The 20,565-nt window shown below is 39.9% G+C and overlaps 1 protein-coding gene across 2 annotated transcripts in view; it reads left to right on the top strand.

Moving 5' to 3' along the window:
- Window positions 1-20,565, top strand: part of RGS7BP (regulator of G protein signaling 7 binding protein) — a 61,466-nt gene that overhangs the window by 3,196 nt on the left and 37,705 nt on the right. For both annotated transcript variants that reach the window (XM_054987048.1, XM_054987049.1), the window contains exon 2: window positions 709-875. In XM_054987048.1, coding sequence (XP_054843023.1) covers window positions 709-875 — 167 coding nt within the window. The remainder of the gene's footprint in view (window positions 1-708; window positions 876-20,565) is intronic.

Consider the following 20,565-nt stretch of genomic DNA (forward strand, 5'->3'; position numbering starts at 1 on the left):
AGTTGAACAACATAATAGTTATCTTGATGGCACTGTGCTTGTATGGATTTTTCCAGAAATGTGCATATAGGTTGTCAAGTAAGGTGTTGTTTCCAAGTAATTCAGCGGAGGGGTGTATCTGTTTGTTTGTTGTTTTATTTTACACAAGCCAAATAGCTGGTTGAAGGGAGGGTTCTCCCCCCCTTCCATATATCTTCTCAGTTAGCAAGGCCAGATTTTTTAGTCTAGTAGAAACTGTATTTGAGGCAGAAGGAATAACAATAGCAAAAAAAAAACCTGGCAGAATCTCCATTGCAGAAATGAATGGCACATTCCATTCCCTAGATGGGTAGCAAATTGCAAATCAGTGGGGAAAGGGAGGAAACTATTTCTGGAAACGTTATCGTCTTTCATGATAAAATAATCTCTCACTTCCGGGAGTAGAAAAGCTGTTGTTTTATGCCTGCTTTTAAGATTTAAGAACGCTTTCAAAGAATTAGAGGTTGTGGATTTTTTTTCTTCTCCCAACTGGAAATGAACACTTTGGTTGTACAAAGAGCATCTCTCACAGCATGCTTTACTGTTTATGACATCATGGCTTGATCCTTGCCTGGTTCAGTATCCAAGGGTGTACAGAGTTGTCGGAGCAGCAATTTTAGAAAGACTTCCTTACTTTATACTGCAGTGAAAATACATCATGTTGCTAAATAATCTTTCTTTCCCTCCCAGCTCGTCCAGGATTTCAACACGCAGGTGGCTCTGTACCGTGAGTTGGTCATTTCCATTGGGGATGTGTCAGTCACTTGTCCATCTCTACGTGCTGAAATGCAAAGGACTCGAACCAAAGGATGTGAGACTGCCTGTCAGGCACACCAAAAGCTAGCAGCAATTTCTGGGTATGAGATTCCTTCCACTTCGTCAAGTCCAGCCTCTGTCATATGCAAGCTTCTGGAGTTCTAAAAGTTCTGTATAAGTCATAGCAGAGATTATAATAGATTATTGTACTTTTGTAGGTGATGTATATATTTGTTAGTGTTTTACGACACCACTTAACTCCCCCTGCACTTGCTTAGTCCATACATTCAAGGGAGTACATGTGAAAACCAGGATTAGAATAATCCTGTTTGGCTTTATTTTTTACAACTGAATGTGTGAGTGCTGCAGTGGGGGAAGAACCAGCAGCAGCTTTCTCAACGTCACAGGAATATTTGAGAATCATTTGCTTGGTGCGTGGTACTTCCAGTAGCCCCACTGTAGGCTTAAATTGCTATAACACTCCCCTAGGAAGTTTGGATTCTGCAGTTCTTTGAGGAGGCAGTAGACGTATCTGTTAGGATTATGCAGCTTGCTGAACTACACTTCCCAGGTTTGTTTGGGAGAAGCCACGTCTCTTTAATTGATATAAAACTGATGAAGTTTGTAATGTAGGTAGAGCTTCAGAGAATTGTTTACCTCCCCTTGTGAACCAGAAATTGTTGCTCTCAGAGTTGAGTCATGTAAAGAGATGTCCTAAGAAGAGTGGAAACAGATTCTAAGATAAATACCAGCCTTATTCATTCATTCATTTATTTATGTCATTTATAGTCCGCCTTTCTCACTGAGACTCAAGGTGGATTACATAGTGTGAGATTAGTACAATTAGTATCAAGAACATGTCCATACAAGATCAAGGGCATTTCCATAAACAACGCCATGGGGTAAATAAATACAAATTTACAAAGACATAACATTAGCAAGGATCCAATACAGAATTGAAGAAATGCTGAAACAAAACGTAATCAGTTCTAGGACTGACATTAGACAACATGATAGCTTATAGGAGTACATATTTAAAGCAACGGATAATATGTAAGCAACTAACTCATTAGCAAAGCATCTGAGACCCCCCTCCCTACAATACAGTCCTATCTGAGTAAAAAGCCTTTTTGAATAATTCAGTTTTGCTTCGTTTGTGGAAAGCCCCAAGAGTGGGAGCTCTCCTGACTTCATTAGGCAGGCCGTTCCACAGGGTAGGGGGCACCACAGAGAAAGCCCATGTACGAGCTGCTGTTGATTTCACCCGTGTGCAGGCTGGCATCTGCGGGAGACCCTGTTCAGATGAGCGAAGCTGCCGTGGAGGAACATGGGGAGGGAGGCGGTCCCGCAGGTATGCCAGACCAAGGCCATGAACTGAGCATGGCAACTGATAGGTAGTCAATGAAGTGACTGCGGAATGGGAGTGATGTTCATGCTCCTGCTCACTCCTGATAACAGCTCTGTTAACAACAAAAGTAATACTGTTTTTCTTTAGAAAGCAGAAACATAGCAGATCACACAGACCAAATTCAATAAGAAATACCTACCTTTAAAAAGCCATTTCCTTCTTGCAGGTACAGTTTGCATCTGTAAAATGTACACTCATTTTTTAATATACCTGTACATTATATTTGAGTGCAAACAGAATTGGAACACATTTAATTTACCTTGGCTGTTCATTTTATGTATCAAAATATACAGGTACTTATTGCACCTGCAAAAAGGAGGCTAAAATCCATCCTTTTGAACACTTATCCCAGGTAAGTAGTAAAAAAACCCTCAATTTGTTTACTACCCAAATGGAGCTTAAGACACTTAGCAATGTCTTTCTGACAAGCATCTTAAAATCATAGTCCCTGTTTTTATAGGTACTGAATTGTCAAATACTTACTTCTTAGGCTCTCCTTCCCTCAAATTAGACTACCTTGCCATGTTCCAGAAGAACTAAGAAAGTGGTGCAAATAGAAACAAGGATGAGATATTTCTGGAGTGGGCCAGGATTGCAGAGCTGAATGTCCACAGAGTTAGTTGGATCCTACCTCTCAGTTCCATTAAAGATGAATCTTTGTAGGGGGCTCCATGGTGGGGGCGATATCACTAGAGTAATGCGCCACTTGTAGTGGAAGAGAGTTGTCAGATCCAAGCAAGGAAGGTATATTTATGAGAGTTCCTAGCAATGCATGGCTGTTAATGCCATCAACTTTGAACTAGTTTTTGCATGGGCTTGGTGGAAGATGGGTGAAATGTAGTAATGTCAATAAGAGATTTGCTGCAGCCCTCCATGGCAGCTTGATTATATGCTCTTTACTGTCATTCTTATATCCTTGCAAAAAATACCATGAACAAATTCCTTTACTCATCTACACTAATCAGTATTTGGATTAGTGCTCTAACCACTGCTTGGGGGACCATTTTCTTTTGATTTTTCTTAAGGACTGCTGGGTAAGAGTGGTGGGTGGAAAGGAGGGGAGCCTCTCAAAGTATTCTAGGAAATACAAAGGAGACTTTCAGAACAATCTGTGAGCTAATTAGCAGTATAAGTGATGGGCAGTTGCAATCGTTTATATAATAAATCGCACAGGAAAGTAACTGCACGGGAAAAATAGCTGCACATCTTGAATGTCTTCTGTATATTGGTCTTTCTCTAAATTATTGCAGCATTTCTCTTGTACATCTTTTCAGATCTCTTCTGGCTTTCCCCTCTTCAGCTGTAATGTAGCTGGTGTGCCAGAAAGGGGAAGCAATTGTTCTGCAACCTGGGAGGTTGGCAGTTTGAATCTCATGTCTGCCACAAATTCACTTGCCAGCCTTAGGCAATCCTCTCACAGTCCCTCATCGGAAATACGGAGATGATAATACTGGTCTACTTTACAGGGGTATTGCAAAGACTGCTGCAATAATTTTATATGTGAAGTGCTTAGAACACTGAAATGCTACACAAATGCTAGTTTTAAATTTAAAAAGATACTTCTGAGAGAGCCAACATTTTACAACTCTTGCTTTGGTCAACTGATGCTCAGAAATGGCAGCAGCTTTGTAAAAGAAGGAACATCAGTGTTTACGCTACTCTGGGAAATATGCTGGAACCTTCAGCACTCCTGCTCCAGTTATGTGGAAGCAGGCACATGCTCAGAAACCTTCTTTTTCATTCCAGATGGCATGTTCTGAGGCTGAAATTGGAAATTGGCCTGGGAATTTAAGCTCTAGTTACTGCAGCTTGAAGTAGGCTCTGCTAAACTGGAACATTCAGTTTAGATTATGCAGACTGCTCAAATTAAGCCTTCATTATTCTTATGTGAATGGAGCTGTTAATAATAGTTTAAAGCACAACCACCCTAAATTATAGGCTACAACAGTCACCTGCTATATAATCTTGTATATATTGGCTGTTGTTTCCAAGGGTCTTTTTGAAAAAAAAATTCCACGTATGTTAATCTGAACTACTGAAATGAGTAATAAATGATGGGAAAGTACAGGCGACTCGACGGCAGATGACACACACACACACTCATAAAGATGGGGAATGGGTGGGGATGTTGGGAAGGATACGGGGATCTTTTATGACCCCTGACAGAGGAGTCAGAAGAACTTCTTGCTGTTTATTAGTTACCAGCAGCATTTGGACTATGGCATATAGGGATGAGGGAAGGAAAGAAGGATGAGCAAACTACAGCAAGAATCATAGTTGCTCTGGTTGTAAGTCTGCTCATAGTGCTGTGTAATGTGATTGTGCTACATCAGAAGAGTTTTTTTTTTCATTAGTGGCTCTAGAATTGGATCACTACTGCATAGCCATACCTGATTTGAGCAGACACACATTGTTGCCCTCTGTACATGTTATATTGGAAGTCCTATCTTTTTTTGGATAGCCAGGTTAGCAAAAGTTATGGGATGTATTATTCAACACTGTGATGGAGCTTTTAACTTCTGTTGGACTTTTCTCTCTATCCCAGAAAGTTGCCTGTACTGCTTCTTGGGTAGACCATTGGAAATTTTTTCTCCCCTTGTCCTAATGACTTTCCAAGTGATTTTTTCTGGTCCCGGCAGTGCTGTATGCTATCAGAAGGACCACAGTGTTGCCTTATGAGGATGAGGTTTTCATAGTTTTAGCTCTGGGGAAGTAAGAGCAAATATCATTATCAAACATTGTCACATTGGTAGCATCAATTTCATTTGCTTCCGTGGGTTCTCACTGGGGGCACTTACAGTCAGTTCAGTATGCAGTCATTATCGAAGAGAAAATAATTTTCTTTCAAAAGTTTTAAAAATAGGGCATTTCATGGCAAGTGAAAAGCAGAGTGACAAAATAAAGGTAACTGTGTTGAGCTTCTGGACATAGTCCACAGCTCAGATAATCTGTGTGAATGTCTTGTTAAAATCAGCAACCAGTGGTCCATCTGATTCAGGATACTATTTCACACAGTGGACAACCAGTTGCCCCGGATGACAAACAGGGTATAGAAGTGGAAGCTTTCCTCTATTGCTTCCTCCAATTAGTGGCTTACAGAAGTTTTCTGCCTCTGTAGACGGAGTCTCCCTTCAGTCACCATGGCGGGTAGCCATTGATGGGCCATGAATCTGTCTAACCCCCTTTTAAAGATACCTGTGTCGGTGGCTATCGCTGCCTCCACCTGCAGTGAATTCCACAGTTTAGCTACTCATTGAATAAAGAAGTATTTTCTTTTTTTTCTTTCCTGAACCAATTTTCCAATAATTTCATTGGGTGGCCCAAACTTCTAGTATTAGAACAGTGGGGTTTAAGCATGTGTAATTGTGCTGTATTGTGGGAGTTTTACATAGATGTATTTATGTTGAGGACTAGAATCTGCTTGCTCAGAAACACTGGCAATGTGTTTAAATCTTCTAAGTCATCTCTGGATAAATAATTATGGTAGCTAAGCAATTATGTAAAAGTCAAAGTGAACATTTCCAGTTAGATAGTTTGGGTGACATTAATTGTGATGGTGGAATGTATCATTAGAACGTCAGAAAAATATATCATAAAAAAACAAAATGTGCTGGAGCAACCAGGATCCTGTCCCTTCCCCTCATTCATTCATTCATTCTCTCATTCATTCCCCACCTTTCCACATAGTTCAAGGTGGCTTACAAAAGGATTTTAAAATTTCCAAATTAAAACACCTCACCCCTCTGAAAAGAAGCCTGCCCTTCACATCCCATCAAAAGTCCTGGCAAATAAGCAAGCCTTGCAGCACCTTCTGAATATCGCCAACAGTATTCATGCTTGAGTGACATTTCTCTTCACGTATGTCTCTTGTTGGTTTTGAGTGCATCCCTCGCATCTTATTGAACTTCCCCTGTGAGGATTCTCCAGGCTTGAGAAACTCTACTGTTGGTGGAATAATTAGACTGCCCTGTTTATGAAGAACACAATAATTAGTGAAATAAGTAAATGATTTTCTTCTGCAGTTACTTTGAGTATAGTGATTTATTTTTAAAATTATTTTATTATATAGTGATAATTTCTTGGTGGGGAGGGGGGGAATAGTTGGTCTTGCAGCTCCTGTGCTTCACTCGACACCATTAAATTGCCACTGTTGTGATAAATAGTGGAGGCCAAAGTCTCTTGTGGCTGTGCTTTAATTGGAATTGTTGAGCCTTTCAATGCTCCCAATAAAAGCATTTAGAAGTAATTATTCCCAGTTTCCTAAAGTAACCAGGCGAGCAAAAAAATTGCTTCTAGACATTTCTTCATGTGTGATAAAATTGATGTTTTTTAAAGCAAGTTGGACTTCTAATCATGTGACTGTTTCAAAATAGGAAAAAATAGAAAATATTTTAACTACTTAATGTGTGGAGTTAAGGGGCATGGTACAGGCAAATGAGATTATTTAGTGGAGGCGTATGTTCTGCACTGATCATCCACAAATCTTTAAAATCAATAAGATAACAAAGTAGTTTTGTATAGGGATATGTAAGAAGACTGTGCCCCTTTTTCTCTTATTCTACTCAGATTATAGGGCTGTGTTATAACAAATATCTCAAAGAGATACCTTTGTAAGGGTCAGGGACTATACACTAGGCTATTGGGTACTACTACTTACTGCTGATGTAGATAGTTCCTACAGGGTAGTTCGATTCTGCTTAAGATATCATGTTAATTACTTATACATTAATTCATAAAGGTTTCATCTATGTGTTCGGCTATTTGCTAGTTTTCAAATTTGATTATATTGTATTCCCTTGCCTTGGATCTCAGTAACGAAGGCAGACTATAATAAAAATGTTGTTGTTATTATTACTATTATTTATTTATTTCAGCAGGTTTCTTTACATTGTAGGTTAGAGAGAGAATAAATGAGATAAATTACTTTTGGGATCCCTGCTCCCCACACTAGTTTAGGATTTAATTAATGCACAATTATCTCAAAAAGTAAGAAAAGTATAAAATAAAAAGGAAGATTCCATCTGTAAGCCCCCACTTTCCTCACAACATAACCTCTCCCTACAATCCAACAGCAGCATCTGTCTTAGTATTGGAAAGTAGAGATCACCTAACTCATCTCTGCACATTGTGTCTTACCAGGAAGAAATGGTTTAACTGAGTCGTATGTCATCATTTTTACGATTGTGTATAATCTTTAATGGGAAACTTGCACCTCTTCCCTCATATTTAGATGCATCAGCTGTATTTATGGATGGTGCCTATGGTTTGGGCTCTCTCTTCTCGCCCTCCCTCCCCTCCCCCTCTCTCTGGGATTTGTGAGCATTCCCTGTCAGGTCCAAAAAAAGAGACAACAAGCAGTCTGTGCCTCCTCTGCCATTTGCAAATGTTCAAAGTTGATCAAACTTCAAATTAAGTTATAGAAACTTTAAAAAAAAAGACCTTGAAGGCCAGTGCCAACAGTTGTCAAGGGAAAAATACCCAACCCTTCATTAAATATTCCCCTCTGGCATTAGAGGGTTAGAATAGCAGCAAAAAAAAAACAGAGGAGAAATTATAAGAAAGTAAAGGAAATGAAGCATTTTGTATGTGTCACCCTATATTTTGTCTGTTTCATAGTACAGGTACAGTTAAGATTTAAAAAAACCTGTCAGAATATACACTGCTATTTGCAAAAAAAAAAAAAATTAGTCGAGGGCATGAAACATCACAAAGTAGTTGACCTCATTATGGTTGAGAAATCCATGATGTTTGCTATAATAGAAGACTGAAAGCAGCTATGCTTTATTAGCCCACCCCACCCCACCCCTTCAGTTAATTTAACCCCCTATTCCCAGCCAGAATAACTTCACTTTGCCTTGTCTTCTGGAAGTATGTTTTAAGGGGCAACCTCTGGACATTGATTACTACACAATGCCTAGAGACCAATTACCATACCTAAAACCATTCAACTTCAGAAATGCTATAAAACCACCTGTAGCTTTTTCATACTGTTTTATGTTCTGTAGTTGGACCAGAGTACTCTGACTCAACAACGTCCTAATGTCTGCTGTTGCTGCCGATAAAATTTTCATTGAAGCAATAGTGGAAGAGTCAACTGGAGGTTTATATTTCATTCCCAGTCAGTCCACGGGGATTACATGTCTTGAAGATTTAGGAGTAGGGAGCAAAGAACATACTATGCCATTTATTGGTTTTGAAGTGGTCACTGTTCTTCCACATACATCCTTTTCCTCATGACTACAGTAGAGTTAGAAAAAGTAGTACCTATGAGTTGAGTTGCCAACTTCTGAACTGACTGCTGCTAGCTGTTAAGCTTGCAGATGTTGCCAGGTGATAAAGTTTATCTTCAGGTTGTAAAAGGTTCACTTATTGTTTAGTAAGCTTTAGTTAATAACACAAGAACAGGCTAGGCTTTTTTCCTGGTTATTTGGCAACGCTAAGTGAGTTACTACACCAAAGGTTCAATAGAAGTCTGAATGTACAGCCTTTCAGTATAGAGTGCTCTACAAGAATGCTCCTCTGTAAAACCAGTACATGGTAAAATTATTCAATCTTTTAAAACTTTTCTTTACATCCTCAGGTTAGAAAATTGATTAGAGATTTGTCAGGTTTCTTGTATTATTCAACAGCTGGCATTTTCAGTCTTTTCCCTTTCCACGATCCCAGCTGGGTCACATTTATAAGCCCTTTCCAAATAGCCTGCAAATGTTCTGTGTTCATCCTGCGCATTAGTGTTTCAGACATTCCTTGGATTGCCAGCAGGACTGGAGAAAAATGTTCTGTCCCTTTAATAGTGGTTTAATATATCACGAAGGTGTATAACATCCCATTGTGGTGGAGAGTGCCCTCAAGTCATAGCTGACTTATGGCAATCCCTAGTGGGGTTTTTAAGGCAAGAGGCTAACATAGATGGTTTGAAGTTGCCTGCCTCTGCAACCCTGATCTTTGCTGGAGGTCTCCCATCTAGTTACTCACCAAGGCCGACCCTGCTTAGCTTCTGAGATCTGGCAAGATCAGGCTCAACTGGGCTATCCAGGTCAGGGCATAAGCCTCTGTTAAAGGGAAAGGGTATTCTTTCTCCAGGTGGTTGGCAACTTCCTAGACATGCCTAGGAAGAAAAAACAATGAAAATCTCTTTCCTGCTCTCAGTCTGAGGAAAAGACAAGTGAGGGAAAAAAACAGACAGATGAGGCCAGGAATTCACCCAGATTACAGCTCTTTTCATGGCAGAACCCTAGTTCTGCAGTACTTACTTTGTGGCTCAAGAGATACATGTGGCAATTTCATATGCCATCTCTGGCTCTTTTTCACATGTTGGTTTGTGTTTGTTGCATTGAAAATGTTTATTCTATTTATAGTCATATATTTAATATTCATAGTTCATATTGGATGTGGGCAGGGCTTTTTTTCAGCTGGAACTCAGTGGAACGGAGTTCCGGAATCTCTTGAAAATGGTCACATGGCTGGTGGCCCCGCCCCCTGATCTCCAGACAGAGAGGAGTTTAGATTTCCCTCCGTGCTGCTCAGCGGCACGGAGGGCAATCTCAACTTCCTCTGTCTGGAGATCAGGGGGCGGGGCCACCAGCCATGTGACCATTTTCTCCAAGGGCAACCCACTGAGTTCCACCACCTCTTTTCCCAGAAAAAAAGCCCTGGATGTGGGGGAGGGGCTTCTGTGGTCTTGTAGTTCTTTTGTTGAAGGTGACTGTGAATGTGATGTCCGTAAGCCATGGAGTGAGTGCCATAGCACTAGCTGGATCCATGTTAGGTCTGAAATCTGCAAGCCAGTACTTTGAGTAGGATAAGGCTACATACGGTATATAAGAATATACACACGTTTTTGAGGGAAGGGGCATGGCTTTACAACATATGACAATGTGCATATAGATTGAAGAGTGCAAGTTTGATCCCTGGCAACTCGAGATAAAAGGATTGTGGTCTGCAGTGCCAATAAAGCTCTCTATTCAAAACACCAGAGACCTATTGCCATTCAGAATAGGCTGCATGGATGAGTGGTCTGCCTTGGTATTATAATGCAGCTTTATATAGTTTTGAGAAAACGTAGTAAGGGGAACATTTGGGTACACTTGGAACTCTGAAGGAGCATTAATGCTTGAATAAAATAAGCTTGGGGCACATCTGATTGTGCCCTGATGCTGCTGCATTCTCCTGCCCCTGCCGGCAGTGCTCATTTCGATAAAGGAATGAAGACATTTGAACATGTACTGTCTTAACTTATTCCATCACATTTTATAAATCACTACTGTTGCAAGAGGAAAATTTCTTAACAAATCTCAAGTTTTATTCCATATATTTGTGCATTTTGCCAGTTTATGGGGGAGGCATTACCTGTCAACAAGAGAAATTACTGCTTTTCTTTCTTTAAAGACCCTGTCTCAGCCCACTTCATCTATACATTCATCCCAAACCTCCTCTAGGGAGCTCGGGGGAACATAGTTCTCCCTTTCCCATTTTATCTTCACAGTGGCCTTTTGAGGTAAGTAAAGCTGAGAGAATGCAGCCAGTCCAAGATCTCCTGGACACCTTCATAGCAAAGTGAGGATGTGAACCTAGTTCTCCCAGATACAACACTCTACACTGCACTACACTTACTTTGTATCCTGCCAATACTGTAATATTTCTTACTACTATAGTATATTGTGTGAAAAAATATTCTGAAAGTTTTTTAGCATCATTTATGCAGTATTCAAAGATATTATATCAAAAAATGTAATAGCTTGCATCCTGTCAAATCTCAGCTAACAGAAGGGTTTCCATCTGCAGAGCATGTATTCTTGTCTCCTGCCCCGCTGCCCAAAATACCCCCTGAAATTCAGCTCTTGGGGAACAGGGGACTCCTGTGAACAGTATAAGGGGAAACTTGGAGGTCTGCTGCATGGGGGAGGGGGGATCAGTGCACCCCATGCATGCATGGAAATTATTGGCAGGCTCCAACCCAATCTCTCTTACACAAGTGTAGCAAGTCCACAAATGGAGCAAAAAAAATAGTGAGGGAGGCCATCTCTGCCAAGTCTCCCTCCTTTTCCTCAGCATCTTGAGGTTACTTAGGTTTCTGTGTATTTTCTGCAGTTCAGAGCTTCTCTGGGAAGATGGCAAAGGTCTCTTGTAAATTGCAGAAGAAATCCTTTATATACACTTTATAGCTTAAATAACTCTGTATATGTTAAAGTGCACAAATGGGTACTTGAAAGTTCAGGTCATGTTAAACATGAGATTGGTCAAGATTTCTTTGGAATGTTTAGGATAGCACATATGGAATTACACCTTCCCCATGCTGAGGGTTAACCAAAGCCCCAGTCTAAGTATCTTCAGAAATGGTTTATGATGGTGGGGCTGCTTTTGGTAGCCAATAATGGGGCATCTGTGAGGTCAAGTCTTAATATCTGTAGAAGTTATACTTACTGTGTTGCAACTAGTTGACTTTGTGTATTTAGGCTGCTATTGGCACAAAGATTTGTTGGATACATCTCTTTAGCTAAGCCTTCAGAAGCGGCTGTCTCTTTTCCCTCACCTACCTGAACAACCATTCTGGAAACAAGCTGAAACTGAAGCTGGACGGAATATAGGATATATTGGTGGGGGACAGCTAATGTTCTAAATAGAGTTTATATACAGCTAGTAGATTTCCTTCTGGGGATTATATTAATTGGGGGGGGGCTGTGCTTTGTTGTTGGAGAAGCAAGCCAGAGGGATGGCCAAGAATGCCTTTTTCTTTCAGCTTCAGATTTGTAAAGTATTGCCTGTTTGGGACTTGGCTATCCTTGCTGTTTTGATTCCATGCTTCCGTAACCTCTGAATTGGGCTGCTGTAAAGCCCTCAGTGGAGTTGGGACTGTCCTGAAAACAACTCTGAAGCTTCCTCTAGTGCAAAGTGTGGTGACCCTGCTTTTAATATCAGGTCATTTTGATCATATAACACTTGTTCTGAAACAGCCACATTGGTTGCCTATATGCTTCTGAACTCAATTCCAATTGTTATTTCTTACCTTTTTAAGTTCTTCATGACCTGGGTACCACATGTTTGAAGGACTGCCTTTCCCATGCCCCAGTTACTCATCTTGTCAACATCTTTTGGTTGTGGTCTCAGAGTGGAACAAGATATTAGTTCCCAGTCCTTTCTAAAGTAGCCACTACTCTTTGGAATTAACTACTTAAAGACAGTCAAATTAATACATTTTTGTTGGGCTTAATAGGAGGGCATAGAGTTTGTTTTCTGTATGATTCCTTGGAATTGCCCATTAGATTTTGTGTTTGGATAGCTGTTGCTTTTGTATTTTGTTGGGACTGAGATACGTTGAAGTTTCTGTTTTTATGGTGGTACATTTTATTATGGTGTTTTATGGTTATGATGTGAGCCATCTTTGGCTGTCAAGGAAAGGCAGACTATAAATGTAAAAATAGATTCAGAGTGGTGCAGACTACAAATGCCATATATAAATTGTAAAATGAAACCATTTACTTGCATGCATTGTAAGACTGTCAGTGGGATTTTGTAATCAATGCTAAGAAATTTTGACAGTTTCTTGAAGGGTCTTGCTCTTGTGTTTTCATACATAAGAAATGTCCATAAATATGATTGACAGAGTTGTAACTCTTTCAGTACAATACCCAGTACAGGTCAGATAAGCCAAAGAATCTCTACTTACTCTGATGTATAAGTCGATGTACTTTGGCTCAGCTGTTTAGTGAATCTGTTATCAGATTTTTCTTTGGTAAATGAAATAATAGCATTATTAATGACGCTAGACTCATAGACAGTATAAAATTGTACTCTGGAATATGACACAAATACTGATTTAAACCGGATCCTTTTGTCTTACCACCAGTCAAGCATCTGGTTACCCGCTAGCAATATTTGAGCACCCTTCTCAGTTTTTGACTGCCAAGCCTATCTTACCCTTTGTGGTGGTTCTTCATGCAGTGCTACATAAATGTCTATTGCTTCAGTAGGAATGTCTATTTGATATTTTGGGGGCTGTCATTAGGGATTCCATTTTCCTAGTGGAGTGCCCCGGAGGACATCATTCCCTGTGTGACAAGGAAGCAAAGCCCCCCCCCCGGGGGCTGATTTGATAATAGCTTTTGCTTCCTTCAAGGAAGTCCTCTGGAGCACTTGTGCACCCTTCAAGGAAGTCCTCTGGAGTGAGGATTTGCTGACCTGGATGTGACTTTTCATGAACCAAACGAACTGGTTCGTGAACCGGGGCAGGTTCGTGAAAGTTCGTGGTTCGTAAAATGTGATGAACCACAAACCGCATGGTTCGGTTTTTTCCCGGTTCGTACCCATCTCTAATCCCTAGTTGGATACTATGCTGAGGTAACAGCTAGCAAACAACTCCAAGATATCCTTTGGGCAGACTGATCTTCTTGACTCCCTTTAAAGGTTCCTCCCTCTTATTTTCCACCTTAACCTAAATAAATGTTGATTTCAGGGACCACCAAGAGGTTGTCTTTCTTTCTTTCATGTGAAGTAAAAGGCCAGTATACCTGATGATGGTCAGGAGCTTTATATGGAATCAAAGGTTTCTTGGGATCCTTTTCAGGTAAAATTATAGTCAGTGGGCCTCAAAGGCAGTTTACTGAGATCATCTCCTGGCAGGTGTTGAAAGCACAAAGGACTGAGCATGAAGGTGTAATAAGTGTTATTGAAAAACAGAACAATAACATAAATCTGTATGCTGCCCTGTATCCAACCATGAAGTTAAGAAAGCTTGAGGGGACTGTGCTTTAAGTAGGATAAATACATGTTGGGGAGGGGAAGAAGAGAAAGGGCGGTATGGCTGCCTTACATGCTACCCTAATGGTCTTTTGGCCCTCAGGGTACCAGTTATGTTGGCACAATCCTGCAGGCAAGAAATGTAATAGTAACTAATGAGATTTGTTGAGGTGAATTGCCGGGCAACTTCTCCGTTTGCTTTGTGTGGAATGATGATGTATCATGGGGAGCACTTGTTCTGTGTGCTGTGAATCTCTATGGTTCTATGAAGTTTTGTCTTCTTAGGCAGTGAGTTTTATCGGTTCTTGTTGCTGAATGCAGACTTCTATAACATGCTTCTGTAGCTGTTTATGTAAATAAACTGATAACATGGAGCACAGGGGGGTCGTGAGTTCACCTTGGCTAAAAACGGCATGGGTTTTTGTGTACCATAGGGGTAGGTGGCAGAACCTAAAATGAGAAATCCTTGTTCAAATACATTTATGTGGCAAACGGTGAATGAGGCCTGACGCATTAACTTGCCAGCTCTCTATCTATCAAATTCTTTTAGAAATGAATTATGAAAATAGTTTTGGCCAGTTTTAAATTGCAGGAATAAAAGAAAATACAACCCCGAAATAATCATCTTTGGTTTCAAACACGTTTCGTGATCTGTCTTTGCCTGGAATCTGGGGAAGCAATTAATGAAGTAGAAAACAAGGTCACTTACCTATAACTGGTGTTCTCAAAATATCTGTCCTCTGTGGATTCACTTTCACCTCTTACTTCATCTACAGCTTGGGGGAGGATGTGCTGTTTAGTTGAGATGTGAAGGTGCAGAGCACTGGGGGCCTCCTTTTTATAGATTTGTTTGTAACAAGCTGGAACCTGTCCCCTCGCACTGGCCGCATCTTGCAGGCACTTGCTCGATTTAGAGGTGTATGGAACAAGGCAAAAATACACTCTTGAGATAAGCATAAGCTGAAGCTTAATAGCGGTTGAAATTGCTGTGTTAAAAAAAGGCTGTCTTTTTCAAGTCTATTTTAGCAAAATGAGACTTGCTTAATTACCAGAGAAGGATGGCAATAAATATATTTTGCGAAATTGCAAGAAAGGAATTGATTTAAACAACTAGCATTTCTTTGACAGTGCTGCATTACAGCTATGGGGGAAGGGAAACACAGCCTCTACAAAAAAAGAAAATTGAGTACCATGGTGCACTAGAATGTTTGAATTCTTTGTGTGGACTGCACATGGTTTTTTGGTGCTTCCAGTCTATCACAGACTACTGGGGTTTCGGTGGAGGTTTAGCAAAGATGGCTTCAGATGCACAGAGGCTAGAGGCATGCAGTAGTTGTTTTAAAAAACTGAATACATTTCAGTAGTATTGTTTTAATGACAAATACACTTGTTTTGTCTAACTGTTTCCCTAAACAAAATAGGTTTTTCCTCCTTTTTGAACATGCACAAGCTTGTAAAACCTTACGCTTGGAAGCAAAAGTGAAATGAGCATACACAATGCATAGCAATCCTTTCAGAAGTAGAGGCTGTTTTTTTTTTAAAAAAAATCTATTCTTTCTCCTTCCTGAATTGGTGCCTGTGAGGTCTTACTTCAAAATCTTAGCACATGTATGGCCTTGAAATTCTTGATCAACATTTTTAAAAAATTAGGGCCACTTACAGTCTGCCACTTGCAAAGAGTTGAAAGGTTCTAAAACAGGGACACATCTTTAAAGGTGGTAAGTATTTGTACTCTGAAGCCATGTGATCTATGATAGCTTTCTAAAATAAGTGTCATTTGATATCCCCATTGTATGCTAAATAGGGATATGCATTTTGAAAATAAAATTTAGATTTAGAATCGCAGGGGGTGGGGTAGTACCATACTCTTGAATTTTTTTGGTATACCTCTACTAGTTCAGGTTTATTTTCATTTTTTTCTAGATGTTTGGATTTCTGTGCCCATTGTTTCTTATGGGGGGGATATGACTTGGTTCTCTGCAAATTTGGTGCCATTTGCTCTAAAAACACCCTCTCCAGGCCATTGGAAAGATCCCCTGTTCCGCCCAAATTTTTGTGGGTTTTTGTTGGTAAGGGCAGAAAGTTCTGTAAATCCATTTTTCTTTACATAAATACACAGAGCAATCCAAATAAGTATATTTTTGGTAGTGGAATTGTGGAATGTACCTCTCTCATGCTAACCTTTAAAATATATGGTATTTCTGTTCTTTTGTTGTCTGGTTCTTCTCCCATTACTCTGCTCTCATTCTGCATTATGTTAAAAACTTTTTTTTTTTACAATTAAAACAATTTTCTCGAAGCTGTACTTTAAATCCCCTTGTGAATTAAAACTAAACCTCATTGGAACAGCACAGTTCTACTCATAAAGAACAGGGAAAAGATATGGCAAAGTCCAAGTCTACAAACATTTTTGGTGATACACAGCAGCAGCTACTATTATTGTCCTAACTATTCTGGAACTAATTTTTTTTAAAAAAATTAATTACCTGGAATACAGTATTAAAACTAAGAATTTCTTTTTCTTTTTTTTCTTTCCCCTTCATTTTTAAATATTTAAGCTTACTGGTTAGAATTTTCCCCTGCTCTAATTATATCAGTTTTTGGAAGTATAGGAGCGCCACAAAATAAACACCCATAGCTATATTTTAGTACTGTGTTCTTCTCTGTCACCTTTATCACTTTCTGAGCCCCCCCCCCAAAAAAAAACCCATCAAAAAGAATAAAATGGGGAAAGTATCAACTTTCTCTAAATTATTATTAGATGTGGTATTCATACATTTGAATTGCTTACACAATGAAAACACAGTTAATGGTCAGATCAGACATACCCATCTGCTGTTCTCATTAAGAGATGATGCTTATTTTGTTCTCTCTGAATTTACAGACATGCACTTGCCTGGGGTAAGTCACAATTGCCTCTAGGCAAGCGGCCGAGTGACAAATGTTATCTGCCTGCCAGCCTGCCCTTGCCATTGCTGGCAGGGTTTTCAAAGCTGATGTTGCTCTGCAGTATAACAGTGAAGTGCAATGTTGCTTTGCGTCAGCTTTCTTTCTCCCAAACTTCAGCCTGAGAGAATATGCAACAGTTTTTAGGAAAAGAACAATGCATAACACGTGTTTGCAAGGCTGTGTGAAGGGTTCGGCTGCTTTGTATTGTTTTAGCCTCAAGGACCAAATTGTCAGCAGTTTGTTATACTCCAAGATAGTTTATTATTCTGAATTAATAGGGTTGGCATACTGGTGGTTTATGAGTTACATGCAACCTCTGTCCAGTTTTCTGGGAGTGGAACCTGCCAGAATCTTCTCCCTTGGTTAGTGAGATGGAGGAAGATCCTCTTGGGCCACCCTGGTTGAAAATGAAACCATAGTCCAGAGCAAAGTCTTGGCAGGAGCCATTTGGGCTGGAGTTGGTGCGACACTTCTTCCAAAGCAGAAAAATGTTATTAGTTGCTGATTCAATTTATTCTCACCCTGTTCCTAAGGTTCAGAGAGTTTTTTCAGATGTGGAAAGTAAGTCAGCACATAGTAAATCTGTGGCTGAAATAGAACTTGGTGGCCACATCTCCACGGCTGAAGTCTAACACACTCTTCTATGTAGTACGAGCCTCATTACTCCCTATCAGAAGACTTGTGTTAAATATCCTCTATAAAACACCCCCTATATCACTTGTTCCCCAAGAACACTTGAGGGGCCAGTCTCAGAATGGAGTTCGTGTCAGCTCATGCAGCCTGGCCCTCCAGTCTATTGTATTGTTGTTAAGCCTGACAGACGGAAAAAACTATGATGTACTGGCTGGCTTTGCACCAAGACTTGATCAGCCCACACAAAGAAGCTGCTCCTACGTGGCTGCAGTCTTTGTGAAGGAGGCCTGACTGAACCTCCTGTTCTGCTCAGAGAGAAGGTTGGTTGGTTTCTGATGATTAAGCTGGCGTCATATTGGCAAGAAAATACTGTTCTCTTAGCACAGTTGTATAGCAAAATTGTGTCAAACAGTCCGATCTGTAGCTTTTAGGGTTCATTTTATAGGTTTTGTTCAAATATAGTCTTCTTAACCAGGGTTATTCCATAATCTAAACTTCAGTGTTTCAGGTACCTTAAATATTTTGAAGGTTTGAACCTTAAAAGCATTAAGAATACAGTTCTCATCTTTGCCTCAGTCTGTCGATCTATTACAAGTAATTGTCTATTAAAATGTAATAATACTTGCATCCCACCCAGAGGTATTGTGAGAATTACTTAATGCTTTGAAACACATTTCAAGCTGTGGAGGAAAGACACAATTAACTGCTAAGTGGTACATTTTTATTATCACTGTTCCTAAATAGGACAAGCAAAGTTGTCAATTTTATGATAATATTATTCCTGAAGAGGCAAGTGGGATGTATCATTCCCAGTACCACCCTGTTAAACACGATGTGGGTGTGTAAGAATCAGCTTTAAAGTATATAGTCCACCTTAAAAGCAGTTCAGTATTTCCGAGAACATTTGTATTATACCGGAGCTATAGGCCAGCATTTGTGAAATACAAACCATTAAAGCCAGCTCATGAATCTGTTTTTAATAGTTCAAAGTTAACAGAAAACGGCTTTTCCCCAGGGATTTTGACACAAGAAATTTTTACTTTGGAAGTGACCTGGAATCAGTTAACTTTACAATCCTAGGAGGCAAAGTGACTGCAGGTGTCTGAATGTTAGAGAATTTCTGCTTTAAGATAGAAATATAGAACACACTAAATTTTTTAACATTTCTGTTTTGTGCCTTCCTCAGGCAAGGACAAGAAAATACAGTTCTCAGAGATCTTTCTACAGATGGGGGCGGAAATGCCTAAACCTATTGGAGTAGTTGAGCATGAATGAGTTTTTTTTAATACACCACAGCTTCAATTTACATCTACTTTTTCTCATACCAAAACATTTTTATTGGCAGCATGTTCAGACAGAGGACTAATGTTTGTTAGCTAGAAAACACTTCAGTGAGTGCTCAGTAGACTGCAAAGGATAGCATTAACCTCTTACATTTCCTAACTTCAAAGTGGGAGCATTTGCAGAGAGAATTCTTGTCAACAACAGAAATTAATGGATTTGTTTTGTTTGCATTTCCCTTCAAAAAAATATAGGGGGGGCATCTTCAGAGCTAGGAATACAGTTCTCAAAATAACGTAACAGGTAGATGGTTCTCCAGTGTAGCTGTGGTCTCCAGTAGCTGAGTACTGTAGTTCTTAATTGTAGGAGAAGGGTCTGGTAGCATTCCTGTTCACAAAGGGTATTTCAGCTATGAACAGACACACATGGAACTAGAATGAAGTAAAGAGCTCTATTATATGCCTTTGAACTTGCTTCTAATTTGAGAGGGACACAGAGCAAGGGTGCAACTGCTGATTGCAAAGAACAGATCAAATATATGACAGGAGGCATTCCTGAATCCTAGGTTATGATGAGGTGCAATTCTGACTCCTGTTGGTATTGAATTGATTGGACCTCCCTCCCTACACATACCTGAATTTTGCAACTCTATATTCCTGTACCTTGAGGCTAATGCTATTCAACATAAATCCACTTGATCTGAACCTTCTTCATCTTGGTACTGTTAAAGTGCGTTCTGTTTAAATAGTTACTAGATGTAGATTCTTGGGTACCACTGGAAAGCGTATCCTGCCCCTTATTTTCCCTGTCTCTTAGTATAGTGGTACAGAATATGTGGCAAGACCTCATTATGGTGATTGTTTCCCTGCTCCTGCAAGTGGCAGCCAATGAACTTGATTATGGATGGGAAGGTTTGTAGTGAAATGGTGTAACACCACATATTCGTATCACTAGAGGTTAAGGAAGAAGGTTGATTGGGATATAATGTTTGGTGACACCCACATAGGCCATAACATTAAGTTCTAGCCTTTGTTATCTCTGTTACCCCCCCCCCCCATTTGAAAAATATGGCAGATAAAAAGGGAATATAATTTATATTTATTGTACCCATTTCTTTTTGATTCTTCCCCAAGTTTAAAAGTACTAGAATGCAAAGTCAGAAGTCACTTCCAGTATGTTAGTAAATTGTGCAACTGGAAATATCTTATGGTTGATTCAAATAACAACAACAACAACATTTGATTTATATACCGCCCTTCAGGACAACTTAATGCCCACTCAGAGCGGTTTACAAAGTGTTATTATTACCCCACAACAATCACCCTGTGAGGTGGGTGGGGCTGAGAGAGCTCCAGAGAACTGTGACTCGTCCAAGGTCACCCAGCTGGCTTTGTGGAGGAGTGGGGAATCAAACCTGGCTCTCCAGATTAGAGTCCCGTGCTCTTAACCACTACACCAAACTGGCTCTATACCAAAATGGCCGTCTGTGCAGAGCCATTCTATTTCTAACAAATGAAGCTGTACATAATATAATACATTGTCTTCTTGGGTACATTCATATTGGAAAAAAAGAGTACAGCGAGGTACTGGGGACAAAGCAGAATCTTTTTAAAGTAGTAAAACAATATCAGCCATGGAGAAGTAGAACCAAATAGATTGTATATGCATACCATAGTGTTTACCATCCAATATTGTTGGGTAGACCTGTTTGATACTTGCAGTTCAGACATTCTGGTGCACCACTAGCTGCCTTTTAGGTGAGTACTACTAATTGACTACACTAA

This window comes from Eublepharis macularius, chromosome 8 (genome assembly GCF_028583425.1).
Source record: "Eublepharis macularius isolate TG4126 chromosome 8, MPM_Emac_v1.0, whole genome shotgun sequence".
Classification (NCBI taxonomy): Eukaryota; Metazoa; Chordata; class Lepidosauria; order Squamata; family Eublepharidae; genus Eublepharis; species Eublepharis macularius.